Source organism: Corapipo altera, unplaced genomic scaffold (genome assembly GCF_003945725.1).
Source record: "Corapipo altera isolate COAL_440 unplaced genomic scaffold, ASM394572v1 268, whole genome shotgun sequence".
Taxonomy (NCBI): domain Eukaryota; kingdom Metazoa; phylum Chordata; class Aves; order Passeriformes; family Pipridae; genus Corapipo; species Corapipo altera.
In genome coordinates this window covers 8,853,930-8,869,579 of record NW_020884901.1, presented here as the reverse complement: position 1 = coordinate 8,869,579, position 15,650 = coordinate 8,853,930, and the positions used below count along the sequence as shown (strand labels likewise).

The 15,650-nt window shown below is 53.8% G+C and overlaps 1 protein-coding gene across 3 annotated transcripts in view; it reads right to left on the bottom strand.

Annotated features, from left to right (window-relative positions):
- Positions 1 to 15,650, bottom strand: part of WHRN (whirlin) — a 50,754-nt gene that overhangs the window by 26,496 nt on the left and 8,608 nt on the right. For 2 of the 3 annotated variants that reach the window (XM_027650283.1, XM_027650284.1), the window contains exons 2-3: positions 10,416 to 10,631; positions 310 to 435 (exon numbers count right to left, since the gene is read on the bottom strand). In XM_027650283.1, coding sequence (XP_027506084.1) covers positions 310 to 435; positions 10,416 to 10,631 — 342 coding nt within the window. Of the gene's footprint in view, positions 1 to 309; positions 436 to 10,415; positions 10,632 to 15,433; positions 15,533 to 15,650 lie in introns of those variants that run through there. The other variant, XM_027650285.1, reaches the window with a different exon arrangement.

Below are 15,650 nucleotides of genomic sequence, written 5' to 3'. Positions count from 1 at the left end.
CATCCCTGGGCTGTGTCAAAGGGGAGAAATCAGATGTAAGGCAGAAGGCAAGTACAACCCACCCCAGGAGTGGTAAGGCTGCATTTCTCCCTGCACCAGCACCTTGCTCTCTCCAGGCTCAGGTCCAAAACACCCCAAGAACCTGCCCTGAAAAGCCACCTCAGAAATGCAACACTCACCTGCCCATTAACAGCTGAGCTTGGCTGGGGGAAAGAGGTAGGAAGAGCAGCAGGGATGGGCTGACCTGGCCCTGCAGCCACCAAATGTGCAGCTCCACACCCCCCCAGCCCAGTCTGGGGTCACTCTCACCTTCAGGCCAGTGCTCTCTGCCTCAGAGCCTTTATCCACCCCGGTGATGTAGATGCCCAGGGAATACTCAGCCCCTCCTCGGATCATGAGGCCCAGGGATTTCCCTTCGTTCAGGACCAGGTTCACCTGCAGAGGAATGGGAACAGTCAGTGATGTGGTATCTGAGTGCAGCCCAAAGGAGAGGTGGGACACACAGGTGGAACAGGGAGCTGCACCCCCACCGTGTCCCTGGGTGGAAGAGAGCAGCTCCTGAGGGATTGAGGAGGAACTGGGGAACACCAGAGGAAAATCCAGCTCTGGAGCACTGGGAGGGTTCAGCACATGTGGCCTGGGTGGATTTCAGCCATGAACCAGGGGAAGAGCTGATCCATGGCATTTTCCACTCTCTCCTTTCACAGGGGCATCTCCGAGGTAGAGACTGAGCTGAGAGCAGCCCCCAGAGCCCCAGGGGCACCAAAGGAGAGGTGCCAGCCAGCACTGGCTGTGAATGCCCTCTCTGGAATCCCATGCCCTGTGCAAACATGTGATTACAGAGCAATGAGCCCACTCCATCTACATTGGGAATCAGCCCTTGGCACTTCTTTGGCTGTGAGGGGCCACTCCAGGCACTCTCCCCTTGGGAAAGGATATGGAGAACAAGCCACAAGGCAAACCCCTAAGAGGCCCAGGGGCTCCTGTGCCTGATTATCTCTAATTAATAACACCAGGACAAGTTTTCCAGCCAGCCAGCACATTTTGCAAAAGACATTTAACATTTCCCACAACCTGACAGGCTGATTCTCCACTACCCCACAGCACCTGGGCAGATGTTCTCCCCACCAGATGCTGATCTGCACAGCACACCCGAGCCATCAGCCAGCTTCCATCTGCCTCCCTTCACCTTCTCCTGCTCTGAAAATATAGGGATGTTCAGGTGAGAATTTCGAGTGCATGAGCAAATCTGTGTTCAGCTCCCTGGAGGACTCTCAATTTAAAATGGCCTTTGTTCACTCACTGCATGACACCTCCTAAATTAATAACTCCAGGGGTTTTTTTCTTTTGCTTTAGTCCCCAAGTTTTAAGTCACTCCTGGAGAAAAGCAGACAGCGGGAATAAAAACAAATGAGAAAGGCCAAAATGTGTTTCACACTGATAGAAACAACCAGAAACAGGCTGTTTGTGAAGGGCTTTTATATTTAAAACCCTTCGCTGCAGTCAAACCGAAATCTTGCACATTTACCTGGATGGAAAAGTAATTTCCAGCTTTGAGTCACTAATTAATCCACCTTTCCAGAGGACACGGCATCACATGGGGAATTCAGCCCAGCCTTAGAGTGGCTGGTATTGAAACCCCATTTTCTACCTTGGTGAAAATCAGAAATCAGCAGCAGGACACAAATGTACCCGAGGCTCCAAATTTTGTACTTAATGAGATGGATGCAAAGCAGCTCCTCGTCCATATCCACACTCCAGGAATGGCTGGAGAACTGTAAGACATTAACTCCTCACACCAGCACCCTTCTCTAGGGCTGCACAAACCTCCTGGGTTAGTCCTTCCCCTCATTTAAAGTGCAGAAAGTGCTGGAAACTATTTGAGCCTTGAAGAATTCTAAAGGAATTATACAGAGATCCCTTCATGCCAGGCTGGAGAGGCTGCTGGGCACTGAACCCACCCAACAGACCCGTCGAAACCAAGGGCAGTTCAGCTCTCTCCTTACATGGAAACATTGCTCTGCACCACAGAACACTCCACTCAGTGTTTCTTTAAAGCCAGAAAAATATTCAGCTTTTCTGAAGTCCTGTTTTCTCCCAGTCTGTCTAATGACATTTAGGGTTTCCCTTCTCTAACTTCTTCACCCCACTGTGGGCCAAACTTCTCAAAAATCCCTAATACTGGGGAAAAATATGGGAGTAGCAGAGCGCATGGAGTCACAGATCAAGTCAAAATAGACTGGGAATGCCAAAACCCTCTCTGCAGGTCCCTGAACAGCACATACAACCAGAATTGGCAACAGGAGGGGTGTCCAGACATTTCCATCTCCCTTTAACCCTATCCCAACGAGCTGGTAAGCTGAGAAGCTGCTCTCCCACATGGATATCATCAGATGGAGCAAGAGATACTCCCTCTCCACCCGGGGTGCTGCCACGTGAGCTGGTTTGTTTACACCTGTTCCAGGGAAAACCTGGCCTTCCAGGGAAAACTTGGGCTTCCAGGTGCGGAAAGTAAGGGATACAACCCCAAGCCATGAAGGGCTGAAAGCCTCTTCCAAGCCGTGTGGAGAAACCTGAGCACTGCTGAAAAACACCTCGCTGCTGGCAGCCCCAGCAAGTTGGGCTGTTCAGGGTTTAATTGCGTTTCTTAATCAGCTTAATGGCCGTGGCTCCCCGGGCAAGCCCCGAGGCAGCGCGGTGGGAACTGCCGGGAAAAGCGAGGCAGCAGCAGGGGACTGGGAAATCGGCGCTTGGAGCGTCCAGCTCGGTGATAAACGGCGGGATTCGGGAATAGCTGGGAGATAGAGGGAGTGCTGGCAGGCAGGGGGCTCGGCTGGGTCAGGAGGAGGAGGAGGAGGAGGGATAAGCTGATTGCCGGGATGAAGGGATGAAGGGAAGGCTGAGCCACCCCATGTTAAGGGCTTAGGGATCAGAGGGGGCTGTTTTGCACACTGCTTCCCAAGGGACTCTGTATCCAGGGATGGGTCCAGCACACACAGAGGTGGTGTCAGGAGGGTGCCCCAAGCACAGCATCATCCTCACCCACCACCGAGGGCACCTCCCTGTGCCATGAGCCCACTCCACACCCAGCTGGGGTGACAGTGAAGCACAAGCCCAGCTGTGCTGTCCAAGGAGAGAGTTAAACCTGTGCCCTGGGACCAGACTGATGTTCCCAGTGGTTCCCACCATCGATCCTGCCATGGTGGAAAGTGCTGACCCAGGGCCCCACTGGGAACAGACCCTCAGCATGGCATTCCCTGGATCGAGCCCTGCTGCTTGGGCTTTTCCACTCAGGTTTGTAGGTATGTGATAAACACTTCTGTGCCAAGTCCTGCCCCAGAAGAAAGCACTGAGGTTCCATTTCCACTTCATGCTTCCTCCCTCCTCCCTGTTCCACAGCCAGGCTGCAGCTCACTCGGGGTGAGGAGCTGTAACATCCCTCCAGGGCTACAATCAGGGAAAGCTGGGATCAATCTGAGCTGCAAATCCACAGCTGTCCTGACACCATCCTAAACCAGGCAGCAAGCAAGGGCAGCTATTCCGTGGGGGAAACTGAGGACATCATAATCCAAAACTGGTTTGGGTTGGAAGAGATCTTAAAGACCATCTCATCCCAGCCCCTGCCATGGGCAGGGACACCTTCCACTAGCCCAGGTTGCTCCAAGCCCTGTCCAGCCTGGTCTTGGACACTTTCAGGGATGGGGCAGCCACAGCTTCTCTGGGCAACCTGTGCCAGGGCCTCCCCACCCTCCCAGAGAAGAATTCCTTCCCAATATCCATCTAATTCTACCCTCCTTCAGCTTAAAGCCATTCCCTCTTGTCCAATCACTCCATGTCCTTGTAAAAAGTCTCTCTCCTGCTCTCTTGGAGCCCCTTTAAGCACTGGAGGCAAAGTAACATCCAAGCAAGGTCACGCCCCACCCCTTGCTGGGTATTCCCAGGCAGCACTGACTGTGCAGTGCCCACCTCCTCCCCTGTGCCATTCCAAGGCTGTGCCCAGCCCCAGGCTACTCCTGCACGTGCCACACAGAAGCATTTGGAAGATCAAGGTCACAATTTTAATTTCAATTTCAATGCTGAAACATCTGCTGCCTCCCGGAGCAGGAAATGAAGGGAAAAAAACCACCACCATTAATAAAGCATTTGCTCCGAGCTGATTCTTGCCCAGGATTCCTTCTCTCTGGGTTTATGAAATTACCTGTTGACAGATTCGATTTTATCATTAGAAAAAAAGCTCTTTCAGATACGAATTACTCCGCACCAGCAGGACTCGGCACACAAGTGTGGCTGAGGAGGTTTCACCCATGCTGGCAGCTATTTCCGTGCCATTACTGCCACCACACAAACAAAAACAACATTTCAGGAGGCTCCCAGGGCTCGTCCTCCTCCTGCTTCCCAAGGAAACCCCACAGGTTTGTGTCTAGACATCCTGCAAACACAGGAGTGAGGGAAGGCAGAGCCAGCTCACGAGCCATTAACTGAGTGCTGGGAGCAGCAGCCACAGCTCCGGGGGTGCCAAATCCATTAGAGCTGGCCCAACATCACCCCCTGCCCAGGGCAGGCTTGGTAAAGCCATGCCAGGGCTTGGGCACCACCTCCAAGGGGTTTAATATGTGTAACATCAGCACAGCTACAGCACAACTGGGGACAGCGAGCACCTCCCAGGGTGGAGAGGGGACACTCAGAGCACAGGGACAGTCTCCAAACCAAGTCCTTTCCCCACCCCAAGCCTCAGTCCAGCTCCTGGCCAGGCTGATGTTGAGCCCAACACTGCCTCCCTGCCAGGCAGGGCTTGGCTCATGCAACAGTTACCACTTTTGGGTGCTTTTTCACCCGAAGGAACAAGGAGATGGCACTGCTGCCCATCAGCACGGGGTGAGGCGGGCTGAGCTCTGACCCAAGGGGTATTTTGGGGTAAGTCTGCTGGGACAGTGCTACAGATCCCTCAAGGCAGGATGTCCCATCCCTGGAAACATCCAAGCTCAGGTTGGATGGGGCTCTGAGCAACCTGGTGGAGCTGAAGGTGCCCTGCTCGCTGCAGGGGGTTTAGAGGGGCTTTAAAGGTCCCTTCAACCCAAATCATTCTGTGATTCCAGGCCTGGGCACTGGGGGGACCAGTGGCTCACATCACATATTCCAATAACACAGGGAACTATCCACCCCCCCACACACTGGATGCACTCAAAGCTGTAAACAAAATCAAACCCCAGCAAGGTCAGAGCAAGCAAACAGTGAGAGACGTGGGGAGCTTCACACTTCACACTGAAAATGCCATTACAAACTAATAGACAGAAATCCTTCCTCCTCTCTCCTGCCTCTCTTATCCTTCATGCTCAAGTAGTCACCATTAGTGCCTCAAACATTCAAAGCACACAATATTATCACAGATTTTTTTTTTTTAATAATAATTACAGCTACTTCTGGGTACAGAACTGCCTGAAGGCAAGGAGATGTTCACACTCTCTTCTTTATATATATTTTCTTTCTTCTGCTGCACCAAAAGCTTGAAGGAATAAGCAGCTCCCCTGGCAATAAGCACATTAGAGCAGCAATTCAGCTGATGGAATGGTGCTTCTCAGAGAATTCACAGTCCAACACTGGCAGAGCATTTTGCACACTTCATCTTCCTCCCAGCTCAGCAGCACCTATGAGGGTTTTTTTGCTGTCTGAGGGTTTCCAAAGTGCTTTTAACAAAATAAGCTGTTGATTCCAGAAGTCCATCAATGACAATTCACAGCACAAACGGCCCTTTGCTGCTGTGACAAATCCAAACAGCTTCAAGCCTGGACAGATGACAAAGATCCAAGTGCTGTGAGGCAGAAGGTGACCATGGGAAGCAGGTCCCAGCTTTCCAGCAGGCAGGTGCCATCCTGTGTTGGGATGGTGCTGGGGGCTGCCCTGCTGCTGTGCCTGGCCTGGAGACATGTGGCTCCAGAGCTTTGTCCTGCTCCCAACCCTCCATTTCACATTTACCACTGACCACCACCACTGGTTACTTCACCTGTGGGGAGGATGGGCACAGGGCTCTGGTAAAACATTGGATCCATCAGTTAGGACTACAGGGAAGGCTGCTCTGTATCACAGAATCATGGAATCAGCTGGGTTGGAAGGGACCTCCGAGATCATCAAGTCCAACCCTTGATCCAACCCCGCTGTGGTTCCCAGCCCATGGCACTGATGCCACATCCAGTCTCTTCTTAAAAACCTCCAGGGACGGAGAATCCACCACTTCCCTGGGCAGCCCATTCCAATGGCTGAGCACCCTCTCTGGAAAGAAATTCTTCCTAATCTCCAACCTAAACCTCCCCTGGCACAGCTCAAGACCGAGCCCTCTTGTCTTGCTGATGGGAAAAGAGACCAACCCCCACCTGGCTCCCCCCTCCTGTCAGGGAGTTGTAGAGAGTGAGGAGGTCTCCCCTGAGCCTCCTCTTCTCCAGGCTGAGCCCCCCCAGCTCCCTCAGCCTCTCCTCATAGCACTTGTGCTTGAGTCCCTTCACCAGCCTTGTTGCTCTTCTGTTGTTGTAGTGCAGGAAAAGCTTGGGAAACGTGGTCATCTGCCACACACAGCACAGACGTGGGAGCAGAAAGATCCATAACCACTTGCATGGCCAGAGGTTGTCCCTGCCAGCACCTCCCTCAGCTCTCCAGTCCCCTCTCACACCCCTTCTTGTGCCTTCTCATGGCATCATCCACGTTAGGTCAGGTCTACAGTGAACACCTGGCCCAGGTCACAGCACACCCCTCCTGCTCACCCCCACAGAGCAGCTCAGAGCCCAGCCTGGTTCCAGCCGGATTCTGGCCCAGATCCACTGCCTGGAAGAGGGTGGTGAAAGCCAAGCCATCCAAACAGCTGACAGCCCACCAGCAACTCCCCAGATCCCCTGAACAGCCAGAAGGGAAGGAGCTGATCAGAGGGATGGAGCAGCTCTGCCATGAGGAGAGGCTGAGGGAATTGGGATTGTTCAGCCTGGAGGAGAGAAGGCTCTGGGGGGACCTAATTGTGGCCTTCCAGGACATGAAGGAGCCAACAAGAAAGATGGAGAGAGACTTTGCAAGGGCCTGGAGTGACAGGACAAGGCAGAATGGCTTCAAATTCCAAGAGAGTGGGATTAGATTAGATATTGGGAAGGAATTCTTCCCTGGGAGGGTGGGGAGGCCCTGGCACAGGTTGCCCAGAGAAGCTGTGGCTGCCCCATCCCTGGAAGTGTCCAAGACCAGGTTGGACAGGGCTTGGAGCAACCTGGGATAGTGGAAGGTGTCCCTGCCCATGGCAGGGGGCGGGATTGGATGAGCTTTAAGGTCCCTTCCAACCCAAACCATCCCGGGATTCTGTGGAGAAAGCAAAGGGCCTTCTGACCGTGTGAAGCAGCACCAGGGAATAGAAGGGCAAGCTGAGATTTTGGAAGAGCCTTCCCTCACACCTGGGCAAAGGGTGCTGAAGCCAGCAGGCCACAAGCTGGTTGCACCACAACGAGTGGGCAGCACAGCCAAGGCTGGCAGACCTGCCCAGGGATCTGAGAGTACAGGGGCATCACAGCAATGGCACCAGGGCAGCACAGCTCAGAACAAGCCGTGAGCCAAGGTCCTGCAGCCTGGCTCACCTGGAATGGTGCCACTGGGGGGGACCTGGAGCTGGGCCCCCTCCCACTGTGGCAGTGAGGGTACCCAGAGGGTACCAAGAGCAGCCAAGCCCAGCGTGGGTGCTCTTCGAAGTTCAACGTGGCCTTCATTCAACTTGGCTTCATTCCCTCCCAAAGCAGATTAGGCAACACTAATTAACACTTGCCAAGTTCAGGTGGGTTCATTTTCACAGAAATCACAGAATCAACTGGGTTGGAAAAGACCTCTCAGATCATGGAGACCAACCTGTGACCCAACCCCACCTTGTCACCCAGCCCATGGCACTGATGCCACATCCAGGCTCTGCTCAAACACCTCCAGGGACGGGGACTCCACCCCCTCCCTGGGCAGCCCATTCCAAGGGCTGATCCCTCTCTCTGCAAACAACTTCTGCCCAATGGCCAACCTAAACCTGCCCTGGGGCAGCTCAAGACTCCTGAGGAGTTCAGGTGCTTGGGGCTGGGGAGTGGTCCCTGAAGCCCCCAAGCCAGCCTGGCACCTGGAATCACCTGGAATCACATCTCCCCTGGGCACTGAGGGGAAGGGGCTGCCTGGGGCCACATGAGGCTCAGGGGATGCACATCTGCAGGTTTCTGAGCATTTCATGTCCACGCACAGCAAGGACTAAAGGAACAGAGACAAAACCTCCTCCCCACAGGCTCCCAGAGCCGCTGCTGCTCTGTCAAGGTGACACTGGTGGCAGCGGGTGGGGGATACCAGCCAGCAGTGCCTGCTTCTTTCTTCTGCTTAAAGTAAAAATAATAGGCCCTTCTCCCTTGTGGCCCACATGAATATTTCATCAGCAAACTGCCTCATCCTGTATTAGGTTTTTTTCCCCTCTCTGGCTGAGCTGGGAAGCTCCAGCTCACAGACCCTTCCACGGCATTTCCAGGCAGAGCTGAGGACATTTTGGGTGTGCAGTCAGACAGACTGACACCAGGATAAGAGGATGGGAATATATCAAGGACCCAAGCAACTCTGTGTGTTTGGGAAGCCAGTGCCCTGCTTAGTCCTGGGCCAGTATTTTGATATTCCATGGATGGCACTGAGGAAACACCACATCCTGCTGGTACAGGATGATGTGTTCCACATCCATCACCACTGAGAAAGGAGCAGAGGCTGCCCCTCCAGCCTGAGCCTCACTGCAAGGGCATCTGAGCTCTGTGCCTCTGCACTGACACCTCTCAGGGTCTGCTTGGGATGGGAAGTGAGAGGGAGAAGAGACATTAAATCCCTGAGATCAGATACTGCAGCCTGAACGTATCCTCTGCTGGCTTCCCTTACACCAGGGGCTGTTTAAAGGAGGGCAGGCTCCCAGCAAAGAATTAGAGGTGCTGATGCATTTCCCTTTCTGGCAGAGGCCTGACATCCAGACCAGCACTGACCACACTCCCCTGGTACCGTTATGGAAACCATTCCCTTCCCTGTGCCTTTTTCTCTCACCAGGGTTTCCACACAGGCCCCTCCTGGCTCAGCCTGACTCTCCACAAATGGAAAAGGAAAATCATCTGGTTTATTTTACTGCATTTATGGAAGAGAAAAAATATATTTTTTTTGTTTGGTTGGTGGGGGTTTTTTTTGTTGTTTGTTTGGTTTTTTTTTTACTTCAAGAAAACTGCCAAGAGACCCAAAAAGGCCTCACAGAAACACCTAAGGAAAGATCTGAAATGCAGGAAGAGGGGCAGGAATGCACTCTGAGGTCCAGCCCTCCAAGTCCACAAGCCCTTCCACTGTCCCAGGTTGCTCCAAGCCCTGTCCAACCTGGCCTTGGATACTTACAGGGATGGGGCAGCCACAGCTTCTCTGGGCAACCTGGGCCAGGGCCTCCCCACCCTCCTAGAGAAGAATTCCTTCCCAAAATCCCATCTAATTCTACCCTCCTTCAGCTTAAAGCCATTCCCTCTTGTCCAATCACTCCATGTCCTTGTCCCAAGTCTCTCTCCATCTCTCTTGGAGCCCCTTTAGGCCCTGGAAGGAGCTCTAAGGTCTCTCCAGAGCCTCCAGGCTGGACATGGGTGTCAGTCCCTTGATGTCCATGCTGTCAGAAGGCTCCATCCAACCACCCACCTTTTTGGGAAAGGCCTTAAAATCAACTTCTGGTTCAATGGCTGTTCCTGGCAGGACCCTCCCTGCCAGACCAGGCTGCACCTGGACAATCCCTGCTCTCCAGCTCAGGTTCTACTTGTGTCCAGTGGGAACAAAGCCAATCCATCCCACCCTACAGGAGGGACACAGAGGGAAATCTACAGACCAAGGGAGGAAACCCAGGATCCTAAAGGAGAGCCAGGCTACCCCAGCGAGGCCAGGATCACAGGGCTGCCAGGCACAGGAGCTGGGGCTGTTCAGCCTGGAGAAGAGGAGGCTCAGGGGAGACCTCCTCACTCTCTACAACTCCCTGACAGGAGGGGGGAGCCAGGTGAGGGTTGGTCTCTTTTCCCAGGCAACCATCAGCAAGACAAGAGGGCTCGGTCTTAAACTGTGCCAGGGGAGGTTTAGGTTGGATATTAGGAAGAATTTCTTTGCAGAGAGGGTGCTCAGCCATTGGAATGGGCTGCCCAGGGAAGTGGTGGATTCTCCGTCCCTGGAGGTGCTTAAGATCAGACTGGATGTGGCATCAGTGCCATGGGCTGGGAACCACGGCGGGGTTGGATCAAGGGTTGGACTGGATGATCTCTGATGTCCCTTCCAACCCAGCTGATTCCATGATTCTATGAAGGAAGGAGGTTGGCCCCTCCATGGTGGGATGTGACCGCAGAGAGGCCCCCGGGGCTGGGGCCGGTCCCCCCTTTGCTCACCTTCTTCTCATCCCCCTCCTGCAGGAGCTGGAGGTGGCTCCTCTTCTCGCTGTCCCTGCGCAGGGAGCTGTTCTGGTGGTGGGGCAGCCCCGTGGGGGGGGACACGCTGCGGCCCTGGGGGTCCACCCAGGTGTAGATGTGGTTGGTGACGTACCCGCCCGGGATGCGCCCCACCGAGTGCACCGACAGGTTCAGCTTCTTGCAGCCCTTCAGCACCTGCAAGACAAGTCAAGGAGAAGGGGGGAGTTAATGCCAGGACCACCTGCCTTAGGGGGGGGACACAGCTTTGCTCTTCCACGAGGCTGGAAGATCTCAAGCTGCTCTACGGCCACCAACTGAGGGAGGGAGAGACATAAAAAGCTGGGATTTTGCATTTTCCTGCTCTCTCCTGACTGAAACAGTGTTAAGGCAAAGCTGCTGACAGAGAAAATGCAGTGGGATTTTTTTTTCCCCACCAGCCACGGAAAGAGCAGAGTGAGGCAGAGTATGGGAGGTGAGGTGGGCAGTGCCATGCCCAGGAGGAGCCCCAGGATGAGCTGAGCCCAAGACTGAGCAGCTTCTGCAGCTTTGGAGAGGAGCTGGAGCAGGACAAGGATCAGTGCTGGAGGAGAGCAACACAGATCCTTGCCCAAAGTCCCTCTCCAGCTCTCTTGCAGCCCCTTTAGGGACTGGAAGGTGCTCCAAGGTCTCTCCACAACTTTCTCCTCTCCAGGCTGGACATGGATGTCATCCTGTTCATGACCATGCTGGCAGCAGGCTCCAGCCAAACAACAGCCTGCTTGGGAAAAGCCTGAGCTCAGCCCCAAACTCCTCTCATCCCACACCTCAGCCCCAAACTCCTCTCATCCCACACCTCAGCCCCAAACTCCTCTCATCCCACACCTCAGCCCCAAACTCTGCCATTGGAAAGGCTCCTGATTCCTTCAGGGAATATTGAAATTCAGCCATTTAGCGACCAGCTGCCTCCCCCAGCACAAGCAGTCAATTAACGAGTACAATAATTACTAAATATACACATATATTTAAACCAACACGCACAGAGATGACCTTGAGGCCCAGAGAAGGTGATTTGCAATCGCTCCTCTGCTCTCCCAGCTTCCACTGTGAGGAGCTGACAGAACCTTTACAGTAAACTTAAATAAACATATAGGAGTTCTCCCTGGGGAGAGTTGGAAGTGCTGATCCCTTCTGAGGCCTCAGGAACATCAACACTCCAGACCTGCTCTCAGAAGGGAGGTGCTTTGGTTTTTTTTTTTTCCCATATATACATCATTTTGATGAGCTGCTCCCACAAGGTCTCCTGTCCCCACTGAGCAGAGAAGTTGCTGAGCAAAGCTTGTGACCAGGAAGAACTAAGAGCAGCAGCTCCTTGAAAAGGGTAATATTGTCAGGAATACTGGGCTGGCTGGATCCCAGCCCTGACCTGGCAACACTCCTGTCCCTCCCTGCCAAAGCTAAAGAGAATCCAGTTCAGCATCTCCATCACCCAGAGCAATTTGGCTGCAAACTTGTCACATGCTCCCAAGGTCACCATGTGCCTGGAGAGCTTAAAACAAGGACTGGAAACCAACAGCTCCATCCCAACACCCACAGAGCACTTCACCCCCCCAGGCTGCTCCCCTGCCCCAAGCCCTGATCCCCCAAACACACCCCCTGTGGGCATCTCCTGCAGGCAGAGGTGCTCCCCACACTCCAGCCCTGCTGGCATCAGCCCAGCCCTCACTGGGAGCCACCTCTGAGCCCACTGCCCACTCTCCAAGGGGCACTGCAGCCCAGCCATGCTCCAGGGAACAGCTTCCTGAGCCACAAAACCAGGCTGAGGATGGGCTGAACTCCAGGACTGGGGGTGGCAGGGAGCCTTCTCACCTCTCCCAGAGCTGCCAGTGACCCCTGTGAGATGGTGGCATTCTGTGCAGGGCCAGGAGTTGGACTCTACAACCCTGATGGGTCCCTTCCAGCTCAGCAGATTCTGATTCTATAAGTTTATGATTCTATGGGGTACAGGCCCTCCCCAAACCCTTCTCCATCCATTCAAACTGCAGACAGCTCTGTGAAAACCCCTTCTCAGTCTCCACAACACCACTGCCTTACCCAGGTACCAAGGCAGCAACAGCACTGACAGACCCCTGAGTGAGGTCTCACCTCCGAGTGGGGCTGCAGCTCCTCATCCAGCACAGGGAAATGATGAGGACAGGCAGTAACACAAGATTCCAGTCCTCCTTCTGCCACAGAAATGCCTCATTACCCTGACTGGTGCTTGCATTCCCATCCTTTTCCGCTCTACACAGAAGAACAGGCCTTGGACACTTCCAGGTGTCCTCCCTCTGGTCACCACAGTCTTCCCAAAAACCACAGGGTGCTCAGCACAAACCTCCTCCCCACCCAATAACCACTAAAGTCAGTTCTGTTCAAGCACTGGAGCTTCCAGGAAGATTTCTGTTCTCCAGGCAGTCACCAGCTCTTTAAAGTGCAGCTGCCATGGCTGGGAGAGGGGAGGAGAAGGGAAGCAGTGTTTTCCCTTGGATAAATCCACCCTGAAGCACAGCAGGCAGGGGAACATGATCTGGCACAGACCTGCAGAACCTTTGTGCATCCACACACTGAACCAGACCTTGACAAACTGTTTGGCATGAGGAGCTGCAAAGGGATGAGACATCAGGTGAGCCAAGTGGGAGAAGCTTCCACCTGCATCCAAACAGAGCCAGAAGCCACCATCAGCTGCCATGGTGAGCTCCAAGAGAGCAGAGCCACCACCCATCTCCCTGCCCAGGAAGAAGTGCTGCATGCACTTCCCCTCTGTTCTTTTTTTCCCCTCCTGTCCTTATCTTGACCCACCTTCAGTTAAATTTTCTCATTCCTGTCCAGCTGAAGGGGTGATGGAATGGCTTTGGTGGGCACCAGGGTCACCCCACTCAGGGCTGGTGAGAAGGGGCCAACTGACCATCTGGGGTTTAGAGGTGCCAATTCCTGGCAGATCAGGGACCACACAGCTTCTTCAACACATCCTTCCCTGGCATTTTGGCCAGCAGGGACCATAACCACAGCACAGGACAGGCCCCATTTTCCAGCTGGTCTCCCTGAACATCAAGCAATCAGCAGGAATTCTTTTCCAGCCCTGTCACATTGGCTTCTCCCACACTGTGCATCCACCCTGGCCTCCTGGGAGATGTTTGCAGAGTGTCTCCACACCCACCTGAGCATGAGATTTTGGCAGGTTTTGGTTTATAACAGATTACCACTCCCTTGCAAGCCTCCAGGCTGCTGGTCCCCGTGCCCAGCAGCCCAGCTATGGCTCAAGCATGGAGCACTTTGCCCTTCCTGCTCCCAGAGAGGTGCCAACAAGCTGGCACAAGCCCTCTGACCTTGACTTTGCTGCCAGCCCTGTTTGTGAGGCCCCCACAGCAAAGAGAGGGGCAGCACCACATGAATGATGCACTTCCCATGAGGGTCAGCCCAGCTCCCTGGGACTAAAGGAGAAGCTTTTCAGGACAGAGTTCTTATCACAGGATCATCAAAGTTGGAAAAGAGCTCCAAGATCATCGAGTCCCCCCTGTGCCCATCTCCACCTTGTCCCCCAGCCCAGAGCACTGAGTGCCACAGCCAGTCCTTCCTTGGACACCTCCAGGGGTGGGGACTCCAAACCTCCCTGGGCAGCCCCTTCCAAGCCTGACCACCCTTTCCATGAGGAAATTCCTCCTGATGTCCAACCTGACCCTCCCCTGGCACAGCTTGAGGCTGTTCCCTCTCCTCCTGTCCCTTGTTCCCTGGGAGCAGAGCCCAAACCCCCCCAGCTCCCCCCTCCTGTCAGGGAGTTGCAGAGCCAGAAGGTCCCCCCTGAGCCTCCTTTTCTCCAGGCTGAGCCCCCCCCAGCTGCTCCTGCTGCTCCAGCCCCTTCTCCAGTTCCATTCCCTTCCCTGGACATGCTCCAGCCCCTCAGTGTCTTTCCTGCCATGAGGGGCCCAGACCTGGACACAGGGCTCGAGGTGTGGCCTCAGCAGTGCCAGCACAGGGGGACTTTCACAAAGACAGGCTCTGGATGGGATTTCTACAAGGAAAAACTTCTCCCTCCCAGACACACAAATTGTCTTGTGTGCAGCAGCTGCAGAGATACCACCACAAAGAGACAGCAGAACTCACCCTGAGTGTTTTTGGGAAAGCCTCTTATCTGATGGGCACCCTGAACCCAACCCATTTTACCATTAAATAACAAATTCCACCTCTTTAATCCCCTCTGCAGAATCAGACAGCGCAAGGCTGCATCTCTGTCTCCTTCCTCAAGCCATTTCAGGGATTTGCCACATGTTGTTCAGGGCTGCTGTGTTTTGCTCCAGCCTCAGATAAGATTTGGCTTTGCCCCATCCTTGAGATGTCTGAAGGCCATGGGGTGGAAGGTTTAACTCTGGCACCACCGTGTGCAAGCACACCTCTGCCAGGAGCCAAGCTGTAAGAAATCAGTTATTTGGATCTGGGAATTAGTGCCAGAACCTTTAGCAGAGAAACAGTCACCAATTGCCTGGAAACGTTATTAGAAGCAGCAAGTGCCAGAGAGGGGGGGGCAGAGTGATTCCATAAGGCTGCTGAGCCCCCGACAACACACTAGTTAATTATCTATCACGTCCTCTGAGACTGAAGTAGATGGTTTAAAACAGTCAAAAAAGCAAACACACATCTCATGTGCCCACAGATATCTTAAAAACAAACAAACAAACAAAAAACCAACACAAAACCCAAAACAAGACAGAGTACACGATGTTCTCTCCTACAACCCAGACTGAAACCCAGCCGTGCCAGTCCTGCCCAGCACCTCTCACTCCACTGAAGGCTCTCCTCTTCCATCTTCATCATTTTCCACTTCTCCACGGCCCTTAAAAGGCTGAAGGCTGCTTAAAAGCATCTTCCAGGCCTCCAAAAATTCCCCCCAGTAGGAACGCAGATGTCAGAAATCGATGGCAATTAATCACCAGGATCCTTCTGGCAGCCTGACTGGATCTGCATTCGGGTACAGCCCCCTCACTTACCTTCTCTGCTAATGAAAGGAGCAATCTATCCCACTCCATCCCTTCGTGAGGAAGAGCACAGTTGGATACAAGGAGCATTAACTATGAGCCATCCTCCCCCTCTCCACAGGCTCAAGGTGTTTTCTTCTGGCAGCAACAGCCTCGTTGGAGCCGTTTGGCTGTGGGATAACGGGCACGGGATAACGGGCACGGGATAACGGGCACGGGATAACGGGCA